We start from the raw sequence: 22,296 nt of genomic DNA on the forward strand, positions 1-22,296 counted from the left end.
TGCTTTCTTTGGTCTCATTAGAACTGATGTGATAACAGTTGTTCATGAAAAAGCTTGCAGTTCCCTCCGCGGCCTGTAGGCGGCAGTGCAGCTCCAACAGTTGAGTGCAGAAGAAGACGACCGGAACTAAACAAGCGCGCGCCGACACGGACCAAACAGGAGGATTAACCCGCGCTAGAGGTCCTCAAGCGATCCACAATCTGGACCGAACGTCGCTCCACGCGCACAGGTGTGTTCAGTCGGAACCAGCGATCAAAGGCTAGCGGTTAAATACAAGCTAACCATGTGACTAATGCGTGATCCAAGCGCCGTGTGGGTTTGTGTATTAAGGTTCACGCGCCTAGAACGTAGTCCAGGTGAGGGTGGGGCCTGTGAGCGGAGTTCAACCCATTTGGCGCGCAAGATCTTACCTGTCTGCGAGCGAGCCACATCTGTAGTGACGTCACAACAGGACTCAGAAGGTGGCCGTCAAACGTCAGTCCAGTTAGCCCAGGTGTTGAGAGAACCACCCGCTTCTGGTTCCAGCAGAGAACGTTGGTCTGTCCTGAGGTCCATCCAGCTGTTTCATAGGAGGTTCTCTGAACCCTGGATGAACGTTCTGAGATCTTGGTGGTTCTGATGCTGAGATCAACCGATCTGTCAGGGAGCTCCGCTTTACTGCAACAGCGGAACCCGGACCAGAAGTTCAGGAGAACAAAGGCAAACTTTCCTGTGTCAGCCCGGCCCAGGTTCAGGTTCTCCACCGCTCCGTCAGATGTTCTCCATGGTTCCGTCATGGCCTAGTTCTCTGAAACGATGGAAGTGTTCTGACGCGCTGTAGACAAGTCAGACGTTCTCCAGGTGTTTGGGACGGGTTATGAGCAGGTCTGAGCTCCAAGGAGAACCAGCAGAGTTCCGTCTGCACGTTCTAGATCATTCAGCAGAGTTCAGCAGGCTGAGGAGTAGAAATGAGTGCATCAGTGGGTTTCTGGACCCTAAAATGACTTGAATTCAGAATCTGCATAGAATGTCTTACAGTGATGATGTCATCACTGTGGGACCACATTCAGACTGACGGGTCACAGGATGCAGTCTGTGGCGTCCACAGGCGTCCACACCGGGTCGACTAAGGCAGATTTATGGACGGATGAGGATTTCTGCAGAAATGAGCAGATTACCACGAAGCTCCCCAAAAACATGAAGAATTGACAGTGGGAGCCTCTGAAAGCTCTGTCTGTGTTCCTGAAACTAAGTGAACTTCTAATTCATTCACGGAGGAACTGGATCCGAGTGATTCAGGGTCAGAGTGTAACACGGTCCTGTGCTAGAACCGCCTGATCACGCCTGTAACAGTGTTCTAGAAAGCCCAAACCGTCACTCAAACCTCCATGGAGCTCTGCAAAGACGCCCAGCTGTCAATCACCAGGCTGGTCGCCACTGTTCACTTGTGTGAACGACCCGATGGCGGCGGCATCCTGACACGCTTAGGGTCCCGTACCGCTGAGCGTTTATGTGAAGAACCAGCTGGTTCTGTCGTAGAGAACGCGGCTTTTCCCTCAGAACCGTTCTGCGGGGCGTGACTAACGTAGAGTTGCAGCTGAGCTGACTGATGGCCTCTCTGGTTCTGCTCATGGCATCTGTGTTCTCAGGCTCATGGACGCCCTCACCTGGTTGCTGTTGGAAACAGCATGGCAGACTGGACACGCCCATCACTGACAGCCCCGCCTTCAGGTGAGCGTTTGTGGAGCTCCACTCCCCGATCTGCTGACAGAGGGACGTCCCACACCTGGATTCTTGACCCACCGTTTGTGTTTCAGAGCCACCCTCAGGATGTGCGACTCCTCCGATGACGGTAACCAGGCAGACACGAGCGCCGCCATCCCCTCAGCCCCATCTTTCTCTGACTGTGCTGTGTTACCTTCAGGTGATCCCGGGAAGACGGACTTTGGACACAGGTGAGAAGATCCACAGGAAGTCCCTGATGGACTAGTCCGTGGGTCCAGAAGACTCCCCTCCAAGACTCTTTAGTAGATCCAACAACGCCCCCCCCTACTAAAATGATCCGCTGACCCGTCTTGTCTGCCTGACAGGGTGTGGGCGGAGCCTCAGCCAGGTCCCTCCAGGAGCACAGTCAGTAGACAAGGGTACTGTGGTTGCTGTAAGGTCCTGTACAGCAACCTGGACCAGGTAGACAAACACCTGAGTGTTGACATGAGAAGATCCACCGGCCTGCCTGAATTCTAGCTCCTCCTCTTTGCCGCTGATTGGCTGACTCAGGTGTTTCCGCATTCTGATTGGACACACCTGATCCAGGTAACCTGCAGCCAGTGCATGGAGAGCTGGATAACAAGTGGGGCGGTGGGTCTTGAGGACCAGGATCAGGCAGCCCTGATGAACGGCTGTCCGCATGCTTCTGTTGCAGCACCTGTCCAGTCTCAGACACCTGGATTCAGTCCAAGGGGGGGAGTCCAGCAACCGCCCCTCAACCAGCGACCGCAGCACCCTGAGCCTGCTGGAGCGCTTCCTCCAGGACGTCCAGCAGTACCACCCTCACCGCTACAGTGACCCCAGGTATGCTGCAGGTTAGGGTTACCAGTCTTCTGGTAACGGCCCACTGACTCCAGTGACCCTGGGGTCAAACCGCCGTCACGGGCCAGTTTGTCTTCTGCATCCTGACGAGGTTTGTTGTCTCCATCAGGCCGTCTCATAGCGACCTCCCCCTGGTTTCTGACCCCCCCCTGCCAAAAGCGGCGGTTGAGGAAGTCTGTTTTCCTGCGGATGATAGTGGTTCTTTGGGGAACCACAGCTCCCAGGATGCATCCTGTCTGTCAGCCAATCACAAAAGCTGGGGCTGTTGCAGCCAATCAGGAAAGGTTCAAGAGAGACTTTCTTTGGCAGTCAAAGAGCAGGAAACAACACCGGCCGATGGGCGCCGCCTTTCGCACATCGGAGCCCCGCCCCCTGAGTCTGTGACTCCGCCTCCACGGTCCCCAGCTCCACCATCGGTGCACAGGAAAGCACACAGGAAGACCAACAGGAGAAAAACCAGCGACTCCTCTTCCTCAGCAGGACCCAAAAGGTGCCCTCCCACTCCACCCCCCCTGGACCTGGGGCCCAGCACGGACTCGGGGGCAGGTGTGGGTCCAGGACCAAGGCTGCCCCCTGTTACCGAGTCCAGGCCCTGGCTGAGCTGGCAAAGGAAACGCAAGGAGACGCACAAGGAGGCCTTCTCCTCCGACAGCTCTGACCTGCTGCAGCAAACCATTGAGGAGGTGTGGCCCCGCCCCTCGCCACGCCCCACTGGTAAGCTGACTTCACCTGACCTGCTGTTCTCTGGTCTGCAGGTCATTCAGCTGTGCTGCTACGGAATTGGCTCCTCCCACCACCAGCAGGAGGAGCCAGAGAGCATCCATCTGAGCCTCCCTTCATCCATGACCACATGCAGCGAAGAGTGGGACGTAGTGCAGGTACTCGTCTGTCCCACGTAGATGCTGGGAGGGATTCTGTTTCTGAGTCCAGGTGTTTTTCTGCAGGGCGGGGCCACTGCACCCACACCTGCACAGATGGAGAAGCAGGATTTCAGCCACCTGCTGGATGTGCAGGTGGAGCTGGAGGACCACCTGTACTCCCAGCAGCTAGACTCCGCCCTGTTCAGTTTGGAGGCTGGAACCAAACAAGACCAGGGCTTCTGGACTCTGCCCATCGAGGAGGTCCTGCCGGCGCCACAAAACATCCCAGAGTCTTTCAGGGGGAAGTCCTGGGTCCAGATCGAGAAGGAGGACGAGGAGAAGGTCAACACGCTGGTGCGACAGTTCAGGGAGGAGAGATTCATCTGTTACTTCGACTCAGAGTCTCTGGCCAGGTGATACAGGCGTCTGAACGTGGTCACTGCTGTGCTGCAATGCTCCACCTGTCCAGGCGCATCTGTATCATACAACTGTGTCCATGTCTTGCAGGTATGGTAGGAGGAGCCAGAGCTCCAAGAAGCCAGGTGAGAATGTAAGGGTAACGCCCACAAAGGTGCTTCCTTTGCTGGAGCATGACAGCGATGACATCACACATGTCAAGAGGAGGCGGAGCTTCAGACCAGCTTCCAGGTGCCAGGCGGTGAAGGTCAGCCGCAGTACTCAGACCACGCCATTGGTAATCCCTGCTGTCCATCCACCTGCTCCAAAAGCTCCGCCCACAACCACCATCTCAGACAAGAATGGAGCAGAGAGAACCCCCAACATGCAGGTGTGGCGTCGCCTGCCTGCCTGTTACTCAAACATCGTTACACCTGTCCAACTCCACACCTCACTCGTCTACCTGCTGTGCTCACCGCCGGACTCCACTCCAACCCAGGCAGGGGGGGCCACGCCCAGGCGCGGCAGGAGGAGACGGCGTTCTCCAAAATGGCAAACTTTAAAATACAAACGACTTCCTGTTCAGGTTTATGAGCCAAGAACCAATCGTATCTTGAGGAAACTCCCAAAAAGCTCCCTGTTGTACACAGGCTCCGCCCCCTCTGCCCCTGCACACCCCTGCGTCCGTCAGCTGTTCCGAAGTCTCAGTCCAGACCTGAACTCCGACCGGGCGCCGGGGCAGCTGAACGCGGAGAAATGCTTCCAACAGAGCGCGCTCAGTAGAGAGTCGGCCCAAACGGCTATTGTCAGGAGGAGGCGGGGCTCAGCTCAAGCGCTCGGCCCGCCTCTAGGGAGAAGGGCGGGGCGATACAAAGACAGGGAGGACAGGACTAAACCCCCGCCCCCCAGAAGCAGGTTTAGGCTGCAGGCCCTGCCCCTGCAGCCCCGGAGGGAGGGCCTAAGGCCAGCTTGTCCCGGCAGGAAACACCTTCCATCCATAAGCCACGCCCCCTTTGGTTCCCACCATGGGAAGGGTCAAAGGGGGCGGGGCTATAAGAGAAGGGGCAGGTAGATGGACACTTTGTGGTTCTACTGTCTGGTTATTAACACTAGTTAGAAAACAAACATTTTTGCATAAATGATGAGAATAAAAATGTTTTCTATGAATCTTTCAGGTCATTTTGTTTTTTTAAACCCCGGTACACCAGAAGCTTTCAGTGATGAGCAGAAACACAGCCAGAAGTTTAGAAATTTCTCCTGAAGAACGAGCAGAACTGCAGTGACGGCGATGCTGCAGGTACCTGCAGGCTCAGGTGTTTACCGCCATGAGAAGATCCAAGGCTGCACGACTGACCAGAGGATCAGGTGATCAGTGACCGACAGCAGACGGGGGCGGCGCCCTCTGAAAGCAGAAGACAGACGTTTAGGAGGGGAGTTTTAATTCATTAAACCCTTGTGCTGTCCTATGGGGTCCAGATGACCCCCCCCTTCCATTGAGTTGTTCTCCCTACCATGAAAAAGGTGAATAAAGGTGGAAAGATTTCATGTAATCCATGGACACCAGTGAAAAAGAATATATAAAAAATGCCCCTCTCACCCTCCGCGGGTGGTTTCTCCTCCAAGCTCGGGTCCTCTACCAGAGGCCTGGGAGCTTGAGGGTCCTGCAGTATCTCAGCTGTTCCTGTTCTTTTCTGGACTGAGAGGTCTGAGGTCTTTCCAGGTATATGTTGTAGCCACTCCTCCAGCTTGGGGGTTACTGCCCCCAGTGCTCCAATGACCACAGGCACCACTGTCACCTTCACTTTCCAAGCTTTCTCCAGTTCTTCTCTGATTCCCTGGTATTTCTCCAGTTTCTCATGTTCCTTCTTCCTGATGTTCCCATCGCTTGGCACTGCCACATCCACCACAACGGCTTTCCTCTGTTCTTTATCCACCACTACAATGTCTGGTCGGTTCTCCATTACCATCCTATCAGTCTGGATCTGGAAGTCCCACAGGATCTTTGCCCTCTCATTCTCTACCACCTTCGGAGGTGTTTCCCATTTTGACCTTGGGGTTTCCAGTTCATATTCTGCACACATGTTCCTGTATACTATTCCAGCCACTTGATTGTGGCGCTCCATGTATGCTTTCCCTGCCAGCATCTTACACCCTGCAGTTATGTGCTGGATTGTTTCAGGCGCTTCTTTGCACAGCCTACACCTTGGGTCTTGTCTGGTGTAGTAGATCTGAGCCTCTATCGCTCTGGTGCTCAGGGCCTGTTCCTGGGCTGCCAGGATGAGTGCTTCGGTGCTGTCCTGTAGGCCAGCCCTTTCTAGCCATTGGTAGGACTTCTTGATATCAGCCACTTCAGTTATGGTCCGGTGGTACATCCCATGCAGGGGTTTGTCCTCCCATGAGGATCTGTCCTCCAGCACTGTATTCTCTGCTCTCCATTGCCTGAGACATTCACTGAGCACACTGTCAGTTGGGGCCTTGAGCTTGATGTACTCATGCATCTTGGATGTTTCATCCTGGATAGTGGCTTCTACGCTCACTAGTCCTCGGCCTCCTTCCTTGCGGCTAGCATACAGTCTCAGGGTGCTGGATTTGGGATGGAACCCTCCATGCATGGTGAGGAGCTTTCGTGTTTTAACATCCCTGGTCTGTATCTCTTCCTTTGGCCATCTTATTAGTCCTGCAGGGTATCTGATAACTGGCAGTGCGTAGCTGTTTGTTGCCCGGGTCTTATTTTTGCCATTGAGCTGGCTTCTCAGGACTTGCCTTACTCGTTGGAGGTATTTAGCTGTTGCAGCTTTCCTTGTTGCCTGCTCCAGGTTGCCATTTGCCTGTGGAATTCCAAGGTACTTGTAACTGTCCTCGATGTCTGCTATTGTTCCTTCTGGGAGTGAGACCCCCCCTGTGTGGACCACCTTGCCTCTCTTTGTCACCATCCGGCTGCATTTCTCGAGCCCGAATGACATCCCAATGTCAGTACTGTAGATCCTGGTGGTGTGGATCAGGGAGTCAATGTCACGCTCGCTCTTAGCATATAGCTTGATGTCATCCATGTAGAGGAGGTGACTGATGTTGGCCCCATTTCTGAGTCGGTATCCATAGCCAGTCTTGGTGATTATTTGACTGAGGGGGTTGAGACCTATGCAGAACAGCAGTGGGGACAGAGCATCACCTTGGTATATACCACATTTGATGGACACTTGTGCAAGTGGCTTCCCATTGGCTTCAAGGGTGGTTTTCCACAGCTTCATTGAGTTTTCTATGAAGGCTCTTAGAGTCCTGTTGATGTTGTACAGCTCCAAGCATTCAGTGATCCATGTGTGTGGCATCGAGTCATAGGCCTTCTTGTAATCAATCCAGGCTGTGCACAGGTTGGTGTGTCGTGACTTGCAGTCTTGAGCGACTGTTCTGTCGACCAGGAGTTGGTGCTTGGCTCCTCTGGAGTCTCTACCAATGCCCTTCTGTGTGTTACTCATGAATTGATCCATGTGCCTATTTATCTTGGTTGCAATGATGCCTGACATGAGCTTCCATGTTGTGTAGAGACAGGTTATTGGCCGGTAGTTGGATGGGATTGCACCCTTTGAGGGATCCTTCTGGATCAGGATCGTTCGCCCTTCCGTTAGCCATTCGGGGTGAGTCCCATCTCTTAGCAGCTGGTTCATTTGTGCTGCCAGGCACTCGTGGAGTGCTGTGAGCTTCTTTAGCCAGTAGACATGTATCATGTCAGGGCCCGGTGCTGTCCAGTTCTTCATACCTGAGACTCTTTCTTGGATGTCTGCCACTGTGATGGTTACTGGATTCTGTTCAGGGAGGTTGCTATGTTCTTTTCTTAGAGAGACCAGCCACTGGGCTGTCTGTTTATGTGCTGTCTGTTTCTCCCATATACTTTTCCAGTACTGTTCAGTTTCTAGCCTTGGTGGGTCTGCTCGGCTGTTTTGACCCTGCCACTGAGTGTACACTTTTGCAGGTTGAGTTGCGAAGAGCCTGTTTATTCGTCTGGCTTCATTGTCTCTTGTGTACCTCTTTAGGGGGCTGCTCAAGGCTAGGAGCCTTTGTTTGGCAGTTTCCAGTGCTTCAGGTATGGGCATCTGGCTGTATCTCTTAGGTACTTGCTTTCTCATTGTACCTCTTTGAGCCTCTGTCAGCTTACTCACATCCTTCCGAGTTGCCTTGATTTTGGCCTCTAACCGTTGCTTCCATGGTGGGTACTGTTTTCTTCCATGGTTGCTCTTGTAGCCAAGCATCTCAAGGATCACTGCTGCTGAAGTGTAAACCAGTTCATTGGTTTCTGAGATGGTTGTGGTAGGAATTGCCCTCAATGCTTCATTCACAGTTTCCAGTAGACTTTCAGGTACGTCACTTAACCGTTGTAGTTGGTGTCGGGGTTGCCTAGTGTTCATTGTAGACATGATCTTGTCTTTCAGGTCAGTTGCTGCCTCGCTCAGCGTAATTGTGGTTGTTGGGGCTGTGTACCCAATCTCAGGGAGGGAGTGTGGCATAACCTCTTCTCTGACCTGTTGTTCTGGCTCTCCCGTGGCATTGTATTGTATTGCTTCAATCTCAAGTTGTAATAGGAGTTGCCGTTTGTGAATGTTAGAGCACTGAGCTACCAGTTGTTTGGCAGTTAGCCTTGATTGTGGGTTTCGAAGCATCCATTCATTCCACATTCTCTGCATGTATCCCCTCTGGGTGGGATTACTTGAGTAGTAGCATTCTAACAGAACCTTGTTCTCACATCTAGTCCATTTCCGTCTTGTTCCAGTAGCCCACTTTCCATCAGGGTGCCCTGGTCCCTCAGCACCTGACGCAGACCTTGTTTGGCCGGGCGACGTCTGAGCCGGCATGACGTGGTTCATTGTCTCTCATGTTGTGAGGTAGGCATTAACGTTAAGGGACTTGCCCAAGGACCCTCACTGGGTGATGTAATTGCCCGTCTTTGTTATGGTAATTGCCCCATTTCCATTGTTGTGGTAATTGCCCCATTTCCATTACCATTAATTGTTCGTTCTGCCCTGGGAATCGAACCCGGGTTTCCTGCATGACAGTCCTGCACCTTACCAACCGAGCTACCCAGCCTATATATATATATATATAAATATATATATATATATAAATTATCCAACTTAAATGAATTACTTCTATTGGTAACAAATAATTGAGTTAAATTTAATCAACCTAATTTCTTACGTCTATAAAACTCAATAATTGTTTATACAACTCAAATTTACATATTTATATAACTAAATGTCACATTACCACAATTCAAATCATAATTTTTCCATCTTTATTAATTATATTTCTTGAACTTTCATATGTCTAAGTTTGAGCCGGCAGATATTCTCATTTTTATAACAATAAAAAGATTGAATCAAAATGGATTTGAAGCATGTATCCATATACCATATCTCAAAATCATTAATTCATTCATCAGTAGGGGTGCTAAATCTCCGCATCATCCTCTTCCTCCCTCTCAGCAGCCCCAAAGTTCCACCTACTTAATTGAATTAATTTGAATGACAGTAAAATAATTGTCTGATAACTATGTGTTATTTTCAAACTGACTGAACAAAAAATGATTCATCTTAACTGAAGCAAATAATTAAGTTAGATCAAAGTATAAAGTTTCGCTTTTCAACATCCATATGTGGTCTTATCACCCTCTCACGGTGGAAAAAGTATTATCTGAGCTTCTTCATCCACTAAATCATCTTCAAATGGACACGCCATGCTGCTGCACCTCTCTGAAAACAAACTAAGCTTCACCTAAACCTGCTCCAGACTAAGTTATGTTCAGAGCATGAGTTGCTATGGTAACTTGACCTACCCTGAAACATACCTCCATTTCTGGAACTAAAGCTGAGGTTATCCACTTCCTTAGCCTCAAACATACCGTGGGAGCTAGCATAACCTGCTTTCTGGAATACAACTCTGTTGTTTTTCTTATATTAAAATAGCCCAAAACAAAGTCGTTTAAACTGAATGGAACATCTAGAACCCAGTCCAAGTCAGGTCTCATGGTCCTGGTCACAAGCCCGGCTAAGTCCAGAGGGTTGTGTCAGGAAGGGCATCCGACGAAAAATCTCTGACAAATCAAATAAACGGACCGTGAGACGGTCGAGGCCCAGGTAAGAACCACCGCCATCGGTCACCGACAAGGTACCAGTGGAAACTGGAATACTGTTGGTAGAAGGAGGAGAGGAGGAGGATGGTAGAAGGAGGAGGAAGGTAGAAGGAGGAGAGGAGGAGGAAGGTAGAAGGAGGAGAGGAGGAGGAAGGTAGAAGGAGGAGGAAGGTAGAAGGAGGAGAGGAGGAGGATGGTAGAAGGAGGAGAGGAGGAGGAAGGTGAGCAGGGAGGAGGAGGAGAGGAGGGGGAAGGTGTGCTGGTAGAAGGAGGAGAGGAGGAGGATGGTAGAAGGAGGAGAGGAGGAGGAAGGTGAGCAGGGAGGAGGAGGAGAGGAGGAGGAAGGTGTGCTGGTAGAAGGAGGAGAGGAGGAGGATGGTAGAAGGAGGAGAGGAGGAGGAAGGTGAGCAGGGAGGAGGAGGAGAGGAGGAGGAAGGTGTGCCGGTAGAAGGAGGAGAGGAGGAGGATGGTAGAAGGAGGAGAGGAGGAGGAAGGTGAGCAGGGAGGAGGAGGAGAGGAGGGGGAAGGTGTGCTGGTAGAAGGAGGAGAGGAGGAGGACATGCTGTGTCCAGGAGAGCAGCCGGAACTGTAGTAACCTGAGGAGCAGCGTTCATGTTCACCATGGTGGAGAGGAGGAGAAATGGAGGAGGATCCTAACCTCCACATTCGAGGACTTGACACCGTGGGCTTTCCTTTCACTGTCGTTCATTCTGATCCCCCGGATTATGAAACATCAAACACGAGCTCAGGTCTCAAACTTAAAGGAGGAGTTAGTTGGGAGTGTTGAGGAGGTCAAAGTGTCTGTGAGGAGTCTGAAGACAGAAATGGGAGGTGCATCTTAGAGGGAGAGAAGATTCCAGAGGAATGGAGGAGAATGATGGTGTCCATATTTAGGAATAAGGAGATGCGGAGCAGCGCAGCTCCTCCAACAGAGAACGTTTGTGAGGAGCAGGAGGGGTTCCTGCCATCACAGAGCTCTGCAGGAGGATGGAGGAGCAGTGAGGAACCCCCCCCCCCCCCCCCCCCCCAAGAAAAGACGTTCTCCAAAACGTTCACTCTGCAGATCCACAGATTTCTATCATTCTAGAAACGGATGTTTTACAGCGATGGCTGTGGCCAAAGGGTGGAGCGTCTGACCCATCAGCCATCCCTGTTGGTGCTCCTCAAAACTTCAGTCAGTCCAGCATTATGACTCACAGTGACTTTATTTCACCAAAATTTACAACAACAGTCGTCTGAATGGGCTTAAAATGTTAGTAAACATTACAGAATTCAATAGTTAATGGCTAGACTAGACTAGACTAGACTGGACTAACCTAGACTAGACTGGACTAGACCACACTAGACTACACTAGAATAGACTAAATTCAACAGACTAAACAAGACTACAGTAGACTAGACTAAATTTAACAGACTAGACTAACCTAGACTAGACTAAACTACACTAGACTAGTCTAGACTAAACTACACTAGACTAGACTAAACTAACCTAGACTAGACTGGACTAGACCACACTAGACTAGACTAAACTAGACTAAAAAGACTAAACTAGACTAGACTAACCTAGACTAGACTAAACTAGACTACACTAGACTAAACTAGACTAGACTAAACTTAACAGACTAAAATAGACTACAGTAGACTAGACTAAACTTAACAGACTAGACTAAACTAGACTAAAAAGACTAAACTAGACTACACTACTCTAAACTAGACTAGACTAAACTAGACTAAACTAGACTAAACTAGACTAGACTAAACTTAACAGACTAAACTAGACTACAGTAGACTAGACTAAACTAGACTACAGTAGACTACACTAAACTAGACAACACTACACTAAACTAGACTAGACCAAACTAGACTAGACTAAACCGGACATCCCTGCCCTTTGACCCTCCTCCTCAGACTTTCTTCTTACTGCTTCCACCAGATGACGAATGGAGCTTCCCACCTGTCCTCCTGCCAGCAGAAGCTCCACCCTCTGCTTGTCACCTGACAGAAGCAGGAATGACAGAACGACACATCGTTGTTGTTTTTACCACCTGTCTGTCTGTCTGCATTTCCATCAATAATGATCTGTTTATCCGGTAATTAAGGAGTCAGAGCTTCATTTTCATCAAACTTGAAAGCAGATTTTTTTCTTTGTTCTGCTGAAATTGAGGAAAACAGCAAAAGCTGTTTGCAGAGATTTAGATCTTTCTAATGGTAATTATTTGAAAATGTGACATTTCATTGTTTAGACTCTGTGGGGGAGGGGGTCTTCAAATAAAGTCTTCCACATTTTACCACAAATTCTCTGCTTTGATTTGAAAGTTTCATCTTGACTCACCTGTCTGTCTCTCTGTCCACCTGTCTGCCTCTATTGTCGCCTTCAGTCGCTCCACCGCCTGCAGCAGCAGCTCATCTAGACTACATGTCCCAGAATGCTCCTCTTCCATGGACGACAAACTGTTTGGCCCTGCCCCTTCACCTTCCTCATCCTCCTTTATTGATAGAAGACTAATGTCAGCAGTCGCCTCCTCCTCTTCCTGCTCCTCCTCCTCTTCCTTCTTCTTCTCCTCCACCTCTTCCTCCTCCTCCACCTTCTCCTCCTCCTCCCAGTCTGCATCATGTGACAGAGCCAGGAGATTTGTGGGAGACTGAGTCGTTTCCCTTGAGCACTGCTGGTCGTCGTCCTCCTCCTCCTCCTCCTCAGGCGTTTCCTGTCTGTCTTCTGCAGATGTTTCACTCTCTTCTTCTAAACTCAGACGTGTGTCATTATTGTCTTTGTGGGAGTCCATCCTGTCCAAAGCCTGACACAGAAACAGGTCAACCTCCCTCCTCCTCCCTGATTGGTCCTGTTGTTCACCTGGCGGTTCTCACCTGCGTCAGCATGTCCTGCAGGTGGCTGTTGTGATGCCGGAGTCTTTCTAAGGTCCCTTCCATGTCGGCGCACCTGTCCTCCAACAGGCTGTGCTCTGATTGGACCGTGAGCTGCCACGCCCTCATCTGCTGCTCCAGCAGCCTGTAGAGGAGGTAGAGGATGTGATGAAGACCATGGTGGACGTCTTCTCTGGTGGCTCTTCAGTCTCACCACTTGTCTCTCTGCAGGTTCCTGACTTCAGTCAGCAGGACGGGCGGCTGCAGAGGAAACACACCTGTTACTTTGTGACATCACATGACGTGACGCCCCTGAAACCACGTCCTTACCTGCTCACACGGAGACTCCACCTCTGTCTGTAAAGCCTTTGATGAAGATGATGGTGGAGGAGGATCCTCAGGGGGGCTGAGGGCTGAGGCCGTTGGCAGCGCAGCGTCTGAAGGTGGAGAACTGTGGAGAACAAAGAAAGGATTCTGGAGAACGTTGGAGTGGATTAACTTGGATGACTGAACTTCATCACCTGTTCTTCTTTTCTTCTGGCTCCTCCCACATCTGAACGCTTCTGTGCACTACTCTTTGAGTGCGTTGCCTGGGCAACAAGGCATGGCGAGCGCTGTGCACCAACGAGAACAGAGACTCCCTCCAGGTGGGCTGATGGAGACGAAGAACAAAGTCCTGTTCTAGCTTTTGACCTGCTGACCCTCCAGGTCTGAGGGGGTCAACACCCCTCCTTCAGGAGATCTCCTCATTTTTGCTGCTGCTTTCAGGAACGTTTCCAGCAGAATCCCTTCTGTCATTGCGGCAGATCCGTCCCCATCAGTCCAAAATGGGTTTCTAACAGACTCGTCCCACCCGGACCCCTCGATGTTTGAACAAACGCTTGAAAGCTTCTCCTAAACAAAGTCCGGTCATTAACAGGAAACAGGTTTTTAACCACAAGTGGGCAGAATCCAGCACTTTCATGAACCGGTCTGAGGGTTCTGTCAGGACTCGAAGCAAAAACCAAAACTAATCAATGATTCCAGTCAAGAATCAAAGTTCTGAGCCGGGTTAGGAACGACTGCCATCTGAAGGAGGAACGAAGGAGTAGAGGTCCTGAAGGAGGAACGAAGGAGTAGAGGTCCTGAAAGAGGAACGAAGGAGTAGAGGTCCTGAAGGAGGAACGAAGGAGTAGAGGTCCTGAAGGAGGGATGAAGGAGTAGAGGTCCTGAAGGAGGGACGAAGGAGTAGAGGTCCTGAAGGAGGGATGAAGGAGTAGAGGTCCTGAAGGAGGAACGAAGGAGTAGAGGTCCTGAAGGAGGGATGAAGGAGTAGAGGTCCTGAAAGAGGAAACGAAGGAGTAGAGGTCCTGAAGGAGGAACGAAGGAGTAGAGGTCCTGAAGGAGGAACGAAGGAGTAGAGGTCCTGAAGGAGGAACGAAGGAGTAGAGGTCCTGAAGGAGGAACGAAGGAGTAGAGGTCCTGAAGGAGGGACGAAGGAGTAGAGGTCCTGAAGGAGGAACAAAGGAGTAGAGGTCCTGAAGGAGGAACGAAGGAGTAGAGGTCCTGAAAGAGAAACGAAGGAGTAGAGGTCCTGAAGGAGGAACGAAGGAGTAGAGGTCCTGAAGGAGGAACAAAGGAGTAGAGGTCCTGAAGGAGGAACGAAGGAGTAGAGGTCCTGAAGGAGGAACGAAGGAGTAGAGGTCCTGAAAGAGGAACGAAGGAGTAGAGGTCCTGAAGGAGGAACGAAGGAGTAGAGGTCCTGAAGGAGGGACGAAGGAGTAGAGGTCCTGAAGGAGGGACGAAGGAGTAGAGGTCCTGAAGGAGGGATGAAGGAGTAGAGGTCCTGAAGGAGGAACGAAGGAGTAGAGGTCCTGAAGGAGGGATGAAGGAGTAGAGGTCCTGAAAGAGGAAACGAAGGAGTAGAGGTCCTGAAGGAGGAACGAAGGAGTAGAGGTCCTGAAGGAGGAACGAAGGAGTAGAGGTCCTGAAGGAGGAACGAAGGAGTAGAGGTCCTGAAGGAGGAACGAAGGAGTAGAGGTCCTGAAGGAGGGACGAAGGAGTAGAGGTCCTGAAGGAGGAACAAAGGAGTAGAGGTCCTGAAGGAGGAACGAAGGAGTAGAGGTCCTGAAAGAGAAACGAAGGAGTAGAGGTCCTGAAGGAGGAACGAAGGAGTAGAGGTCCTGAAGGAGGAACAAAGGAGTAGAGGTCCTGAAGGAGGGACGAAGGAGTAGAGGTCCTGAAGGAGGAACGAAGGAGTAGAGGTCCTGAAGGAGGGATGAAGGAGTAGAGGTCCTGAAGGAGGAACAAAGGAGTAGAGGTCCTGAAGGAGGAACGAAGGAGTAGAGGTCTTGAAAGAGGAACGAAGGAGTAGAGGTCCTGAAGGAGGAACGAAGGAGTAGAGGTCCTGAAGGAGGAACAAAGGAGTAGAGGTCCTGAAGGAGGAACAAAGGAGTAGAGGTCCTGAAGGAGGAACGAAGGAGTAGAGGTCCTGAAGGAGGGATGAAGGAGTAGAGGTCCTGAAGGAGGAACGAAGGAGTAGAGGTCCTGAAGGAGGAACAAAGGAGTAGAGGTCCTGAAGGAGGAACGAAGGAGTAGAGGTCCTGAAGGAGGAACGAAGGAGTAGAGGTCCTGAAGGAGGGATGAAGGAGTAGAGGTCCTGAAGGAGGAACAAAGGAGTAGAGGTCCTGAAGGAGGAACGAAGGAGTAGAGGTCCTGAAAGAGGAACGAAGGAGTAGAGGTCCTGAAGGAGGAACGAAGGAGTAGAGGTCCTGAAGGAGGAACAAAGGAGTAGAGGTCCTGAAGGAGGGACGAAGGAGTAGAGGTCCTGAAGGAGGAACAAAGGAGTAGAGGTCCTGAAGGTTTTATGAAGGAGTAGAGGTCCTGAAGGAGGAACAAAGGAGTAGAGGTCCTGAAGGAGGGACGAAGGAGTAGAGGTCCTGAAGGAGGAACAAAGGAGTAGAGGTCCTGAAGGTTTTATGAAGGAGTAGAGGTCCTGCAGGAGGGACGAAGGAGTAGAGGTCCTGCAGGAGGGACAAAGGAGTAGAGGTCCTGAAGGAGGGATGAAGGAGTAGAGGTCCTGAAGGAGGAACAAGGAGTAGAGGTGCTGAAGGAGGGACGAAGGAGTAGAGGTCCTGAAGGAGGGATGAAGGAGTAGAGGTCCTGAAGGAGGAACAAAGGAGTAGAGGTCCTGAAGGAGGAACGAAGGAGTAGAGGTCTTGAAAGAGGAACGAAGGAGTAGAGGTCCTGAAGGAGGAACGAAGGAGTAGAGGTCCTGAAGGAGGAACAAAGGAGTAGAGGTCCTGAAGGAGGAACAAAGGAGTAGAGGTCCTGAAGGAGGAACGAAGGAGTAGAGGTCCTGAAGGAGGGATGAAGGAGTAGAGGTCCTGAAGGAGGAACGAAGGAGTAGAGGTCCTGAAGGAGGAACAAAGGAGTAGAGGTCCTGAAGGAGGAACGAAGGAGTAGAGGTCCTGAAGGAGGGATGAAGGAGTAGAGGTCCTGAAGGAGGGATGAAGGAGTAGAGGTCCTGAAGGAGGAACAAAGGAGTAGAGGTCCTGAAGGAGGAACGAAGGAGTAGAGGTCCTGAAAGAGGAACGAAGGAGTAGAGGTCCTGAAGGAGGAACGAAGGAGTAGAGGTCCTGAAGGAGGAACAAAGGAGTAGAGGTCCTGAAGGAGGGACGAAGGAGTAGAGGTCCTGAAGGAGGAACAAAGGAGTAGAGGTCCTGAAGGTTTTATGAAGGAGTAGAGGTCCTGAAGGAGGAACAAAGGAGTAGAGGTCCTGAAGGAGGGACGAAGGAGTAGAGGTCCTGAAGGAGGAACAAAGGAGTAGAGGTCCTGAAGGTTTTATGAAGGAGTAGAGGTCCTGCAGGAGGGACGAAGGAGTAGAGGTCCTGCAGGAGGGACAAAGGAGTAGAGGTCCTGAAGGAGGGATGAAGGAGTAGAGGTCCTGAAGGAGGAACAAGGAGTAGAGGTGCTGAAGGAGGGACGAAGGAGTAGAGGTCCTGAAGGAGGAACGAAAGAGTAGAGGTCCTGAAGGAGGAACGAAGGAGTAGAGGTCCTGAAGGAGGGATGAAGGAGTAGAGGTCCTGCAGGAGGGACGAAGGAGTAGAGGTGCTGAAGGAGGAACGAAGGAGTAGAGGTCCCAAAGGAGGAACAAGGAGTAGAGGTCCTGCAAGAGGGACGAAGGAGTAGAGGTCCTGAAGGAGGGATGAAGGAGTAGAGGTCCTGAAGGAGGAACGAAGGAGTAGAGGTCCTGAAGGAGGGACGAAGGAGTAGAGGTCCTGCAGGAGGGACGAAAGAGTAGAGGTGCTGAAGGAGGAACGAAGGAGTAGAGGTCCCAAAGGAGGAACAAGGAGTAGAGGTCCTGCAAGAGGGACGAAGGAGTAGAGGTCCTGAAGGAGGGATGAAGGAGTAGAGGTCCTGAAGGAGGAACGAAGGAGTAGAGGTGCTGAAGGAGGGACGAAGGAGTAGAGGTCCTGAAAGAGGAACGAAGGAGTAGAGGTGCTGAAGGAGGGATGGAGTAGAGGTCCTGAAGGTTTTATGAAGGAGTAGAGGTCCTGCAGGAGGGACGAAGGAGTAGAGGTGCTGAAGGAGGGACGAAGGAGTAGAGGTCCTGAAGGAGGAACGAAGGAGTAGAGGTCCTGAAGGAGGAACGAAGGAGTAGAGGTCCTGAAGGAGGGATGAAGGAGTAGAGGTCCTGCAGGAGGGACGAAGGAGTAGAGGTGCTGAAGGAGGAACGAAGGAGTAGAGGTCCCAAAGGAGGAACAAGGAGTAGAGGTCCTGCAAGAGGGACGAAGGAGTAGAGGTCCTGAAGGAGGAACGAAGGAGTAGAGGTCCTGAAGGAGGAACGAAGGAGTAGAGGTCCTGAAGGAGGGACGAAGGAGTAGAGGTCCTGCAGGAGGGACGAAGGAGTAGAGGTGCTGAAAGAGGAACGAAGGAGTAGAGGTCCTGAATGAGGGATGAAGGAGTAGAGGTCCTGAAGGAGGAACGAAGGAGTAGAGATCCTGAAGGAGGAACGAAGGAGTAGAGATCCTGAAGGAGGAACGAAGGAGTAGAGGTGCTGAAGGAGGAACGAAGGAGTAGAGGTCCTGAAGGAGGGATGAAGGAGTAGAGGTGCTGAAGGAGGAACGAAGGAGTAGAGGTGCTGAAGGAGGAACAAATGGCCATATTCGATTTTTCTTTCAAACCACTGATCGACTCAGTAAATACGTCACATGCCTAAAGCTGAGTCCCTGATTGGTTAACGCGGCTCTCTGCGTCACGCCACAGCACATCAGATGGCGCCATTGAAACTTGACATTGAAACTCGACACCCCGATGTGTGCAACGGTCCGGTGTGAACGCAGCTTTAGAGATGCAGCAGAGACCTGAAGCACTTGAAACTGCAGAACAAAGGTTCCTCTGGCCTCGAGCAGCCGCCTCTACAGGTACCAGGAACCCAGACGGATAACCGGGCCGCTCTTCCCTGAACCACCATGCTGGTTCCAAAAGGGGTCACATGTTGTCCTCCGGTGGACGTCAGGGTCTGGTTCTCACCTGAGAGCAGAACTCCAGCACCGGGTGGTGGGCTTTGTGCTTCCCTCTGTGCCGCTCCGTCAGGAAGCAGCTCTGGCACACGTGAACGTTGACACACCTCATGCATCGGTACCTGTTGAACCCACAGGTGAGACAGAACCACAGAGGGGCGCCAGGCTGCAGCGTGTCTGACCCACCTGAGCCCAGTGATGGGAGCGGTCTTACAGCTGTGGCAGCGGACAGGGTGACGAACCTTCTGACTGGCCGTCAGCCGGAACAAAGCGGGTAACCATGGCAACAGGGCGGGGTCGCCCTGCAGCCATGCCAGCACATGCTCTGCACTAGCCGTCGGCGCCAGCACCTGTGTTCACACACCGTCAGCGGGCTGCCATGATGGGTTTGGGTCAAGCGTGTTGTGTGTCTGTACCCCGTTGAAACACGCCTCCACTGCCGCCTCCACCGCCGCCTCCACCGCCGCCTCCACACGCCCAGACACTTCACCTTTCTTAACCGCCACAGGAACCTGAGGAACAGAGAACTCTAGAACGCAGAACGAAGCATGCAGGGAAGTGCAGTCTGACTGGACTTGACCTGGTTCAGGTCCTGCAGCAGAGACCTTAGTCCAGACGGGCTGATGGACCCGGAACCACCTGCTGAGATGCTCACCAAGCCTGCAGGACACAACCTTTTATTCTGAAGGGCTTTAATTTTCTCAGACTATTGGTTTCCTGCACCAGAGCTGAGTTTTTCAACCGTTGTGGAAAATGACCCCCATTCACTGAAACATTTCCCAGGATTTCAGCTCTGTGTTCATCCAAACATCCTGATAAAACACTGAGTAATTAGGATGTGAAAGATCATAAAATACGAAAATGGATCAAACATATTGTGATAAAAACAAATCCCTCTTTAGAAAGAATTGATTTGGTTTTTTGAGAGGTTACATAAAATAAAAGGTAAAATGTCAAATAATTTAGTTGAAAATTATTACTGAAAATTAACTTCACTTTTATTACAACTTTTAGAAAAAACAGCTGCAGCTTCCAGTTTTTTCAGCCACAATTATCACTAAAATGTATGTGAGATCATGGGGGGACTGTAGATCAGTACAGACTAGAGAGTTTCTGCTTTTTTCATTTATGGAAGCTGGTGTGCCGCTGGATTTTGGTCATGGTTAAAGTGAACACGCACACGCGCGCATACATACATTCACACACACATACACTGAAGAGGAGGGTTTGGGGAAGAGAAGGAAGGAGGGAGGGAGGGAGGGAGGTAAGAATGTCTAGGCTACCCCCTTTGGTGGGACACAGCCTGGGTATATAGATAGACAGAACTAGAACATGGAGAACGCTCTATAGAGAGAGCAGGGAAGGAATTCAGACACAACCTGGGAGTCTAGACCAGAGTTTCTCTGGTCATCGGGGAACAGTTCTACCCTGATCTAATGCTGCTGCCATCATCAGGTTCTGCAGAACTGAGGAGGTTACGGGAAACATGGAGAACTTGCCGGACAGGGTTCCCCAAGAGCCACGGTCACACTGGTCTGAACCCCCGCTGGTGTTCAGGGTTTGTTTCCTTTAAGGACTCTGGAGACCCGGACCGAGCTTCCCTTCACGGGACAGAGGCCGGAACCACATGACGTTCTATGGGTTCTAGATCTGACAGGACTCCAGACTCACCTTGGTACTTGGCCAGCAGGAAGTCAGAAGACAGAGCGATTAGAGCGGTCTGTAGAGACCGAACGGACACTCGACCCGTCCCAAGCCTGGAACACAAAGGCCATCATCAGAGTACTGCAGGATCAAACTAGACGTCCTGACCCCTGACCTCCAACCCACCCGTCAAACAGCCTGAACACCACAGCACAGGTCTCCTCTGGAGCTTCCTCAGGAATCTCCTGTGACACCTGCTCAAACATGAGGCTCAGAAAGCGCATCACTTCCTCCCTGTCCATCAGGGCATCCTGCTGCTGTGTAGCTCCGCCCACAGCATCAAGCGCAGCCTGGACGTGGCGAACTAGCACTCTGTCCACTGTAAGACAACGGCAGCGAGTTTGGGCTTCACTCTGAGAGGGATTCAGTGATCAGACGTGAGCGTGGGTACTGACGGTAGCAGCATCTCTGCAGGGACAGCAGCTTCACGGCGGTTTGGTACACGTGCACGCCACGCACGTCTGAAAGCAATCAGAGAGAAGGACTGAGTCCGTCTGCAGCAGAAAACAGATGCCTGACACACCTGTCAGACAAGAGTCAGGGAAAATATGAAGAGAAGGCTTTGCAGTTACACATGGATACTCACTGACTCCTTCCATGAATCCAACAGAACCAGACCAGAACTTTATGCCTCTGACCTGCAGATGCTACTGGAACCACAGCAGATCAAACACTGAAGCAGTTTGGATCACAGCCGGTTCTGACCAGTAGAACCGGCTGTGATGAAGAAAGAAGAGAAGAGACCAGAATTCATCAGAACCCAGCCCCAATGCTGTTCAGCTCCAGTCAGGCTGCTGAATAACGGATGAAGGTGTCGTCTTTCACCTGCCTCTCACCTGCTGCTCGTGGACCAATCAGGAGCCAGCTGGTGATTGTTGTTCCTGCCAACCCAGGATTCAGCCAAACTTTAATACCAGCTAAGGTTCTAAAGGCTCTTTGGTTCTGCAGGTTGTGGACTTTTGCATGTTCTGTCCAACAGATGAGGGCTGAAGGCCTTTAGTGTTGGACAGCTTTTGCTGCTTCACCAGGGGTTATGAGTCTTTGGAGGGTCAGGGGGGGTATTCCAGAAAGCAGGTTCTGCTAGCTCCCAGGGTAAGTTTGAGGCTAAGGAAGTTGATAACCTCAGCTTTAGGTTCCAGAAATGGAGGTATGTTTCAGGGTTTGTCAAGTTGCCATAGCAACTCATGCTCTGAACATAACCTGGTCTGGAGCAGGTTTAGTTGAAGGTTAGTTTGTTTTCAGAGAGGTGTAGCAGCATGGCGTGTCCATTTGAAGATGATTTAGTGGATGAAGAAGCTCAGATAATACTTTTTCCACCGTGAGAGGGTGATGAGACCACATCTGGATGTTGGAAAGAGAAACTTTATACTTTGATCTAACTTCATTATTTGCTTCAGTTAAAATAAATCATTTTATTTGTTAAGTCAGTTTAAAAATAACACGTAGTTTTCCGACAGTTATTTTACTTACCTAGAGTTTGATGAATGTCCCTGGATGGATAAAAGCTCATAAACGGTAAAAACTGAGGTGATCCTCGGCATCAAACTGTCAGACGTTTCCATGGATACGATGAGAATACAATGGGTTTTTTCTGGAGCGTCTTGATGATGTGTTTACATTCAGCTGCTGGCGCTGCAGCATCATGTCAGCTCAGGACGTGAAGCTGTGGGGGGGGGGCAGCGCTCCACCGATGTGGCCTGATGACGACCCCAACAAGGCCGGCGCTGTGCCCCAACACTCGGCGTCTTGTCCTCTTCTGCCTTTTGTTTGCCCTCAGACTGACACTCATTGTTTGATTCTGGGTCACGGTGCGTCCAAACACTGAAGCTTTTCTTCTTCTGGACTGAGATCAGCAACAAGCTCTGAGGCGGCCATGCAGATCCACCACCACCATGGCACAGCCAGAACCACGACCGGACCAGAACCACGACCGGACCAGAGCCACGACCAGAACCACGACCAGACCACAACCACGACCAGACCACAACCACGACCAGACCAGAACCACCACCAGATCAGGACCACGACTAGACCAGAACCACCACCAGACCAGAACCACCACCAGACCAGACCAGAGCCACGACCAGAACCACCACCAGAACCACCACCAGACCAGAACCACGACCAGAACCACGACCAGACCACAACCACGACCGGACCACAACCACGACCGAACCAGAACCACGACCAGACCACAACCACGACCAGACCACAACCACGACCAGACCAGAACCACCACCAGATCAGGACCACGACTAGACCAGAACCACCACCAGACCAG

General features: G+C 51.2%; 2 protein-coding genes across 11 annotated transcripts; one reads left to right on the top strand and one right to left on the bottom strand.

Annotated features, from left to right (window-relative positions):
- The first annotated feature begins 13 nt into the window (after positions 1-13).
- On the top strand, positions 14-5,164 carry zdbf2 (zinc finger, DBF-type containing 2). Of its 6 annotated transcripts, XM_078930254.1 has the most exons (11): positions 14-229; positions 1,629-1,710; positions 1,797-1,831; positions 1,904-1,934; positions 2,070-2,166; positions 2,402-2,550; positions 2,678-3,251; positions 3,324-3,446; positions 3,513-3,841; positions 3,936-4,892; positions 5,000-5,161. In XM_078930254.1, the coding sequence occupies exons 3-11, from the start codon at positions 1,810-1,812 to the stop codon at positions 5,043-5,045; spliced, it is 2,328 nt and encodes a 775-aa protein (XP_078786380.1). In that variant the 5' UTR covers positions 14-229; positions 1,629-1,710; positions 1,797-1,809; the 3' UTR covers positions 5,046-5,161. The 6 variants fall into 6 exon arrangements, with proteins under 6 accessions (XP_078786380.1, XP_078786378.1, XP_078786382.1 ...); XM_078930252.1 differs by having other exon boundaries at positions 1,797-1,934; positions 5,000-5,162; XM_078930256.1 differs by having other exon boundaries at positions 1,797-1,934; positions 3,936-4,092; positions 5,000-5,136.
- On the bottom strand, positions 805-21,620 carry dytn (dystrotelin). 5 transcript variants are annotated; one of them, XM_078930273.1, is made up of 17 exons: positions 20,602-20,811; positions 20,411-20,476; positions 20,142-20,334; positions 19,983-20,068; positions 18,892-18,971; positions 18,728-18,823; positions 18,498-18,661; positions 18,322-18,433; positions 13,329-13,459; positions 13,138-13,258; positions 13,022-13,068; positions 12,811-12,952; positions 12,278-12,740; positions 11,900-11,940; positions 5,126-5,226; positions 1,016-1,136; positions 805-934 (listed from the first exon to the last, which is right to left on the bottom strand). In XM_078930273.1, the coding sequence occupies exons 1-15, from the start codon at positions 20,612-20,614 to the stop codon at positions 5,194-5,196; spliced, it is 1,788 nt and encodes a 595-aa protein (XP_078786399.1). In that variant the 5' UTR covers positions 20,615-20,811; the 3' UTR covers positions 805-934; positions 1,016-1,136; positions 5,126-5,193. The 5 variants fall into 5 exon arrangements, with proteins under 5 accessions (XP_078786399.1, XP_078786400.1, XP_078786401.1 ...); XM_078930274.1 differs by lacking the exon at positions 11,900-11,940; XM_078930275.1 differs by lacking the exons at positions 11,900-11,940; positions 12,278-12,740.
- Between the last annotated feature and the right edge of the window lie 676 nt (positions 21,621-22,296).

Source organism: Oryzias latipes, chromosome 2 (assembly GCF_053564925.1).
Source record: "Oryzias latipes strain Hd-rR chromosome 2, Olatipes_Hd-rR_3.1".
Lineage (NCBI taxonomy): Eukaryota > Metazoa > Chordata > Actinopteri > Beloniformes > Adrianichthyidae > Oryzias > Oryzias latipes.

Bases quoted from the DNA above. Each gene is read 5' to 3' on its own strand.
- zdbf2 (XM_078930252.1), top strand. From the start codon at position 1,810: ATGTGCGACTCCTCCGATGACGGTAACCAGGCAGACACGAGCGCCGCC. The intron at 2,167-2,401 runs GTAGACAAACAC...CTTCTGTTGCAG, and splicing joins TGTACAGCAACCTGGACCAG to CACCTGTCCAGTCTCAGACA. The intron at 2,551-2,677 runs GTATGCTGCAGG...TGTCTCCATCAG, and splicing joins CACCGCTACAGTGACCCCAG to GCCGTCTCATAGCGACCTCC.
- dytn (XM_023949521.2), bottom strand. The intron at 18,824-18,891 runs GTCAAGTCCAGT...TCTGTTCCTCAG, and splicing joins TGCTGCAGGACCTGAACCAG to GTTCCTGTGGCGGTTAAGAA. The intron at 11,941-12,277 runs GTGAGTCAAGAT...TGCTTCTGTCAG, and splicing joins GTGGACAGAGAGACAGACAG to GTGACAAGCAGAGGGTGGAG.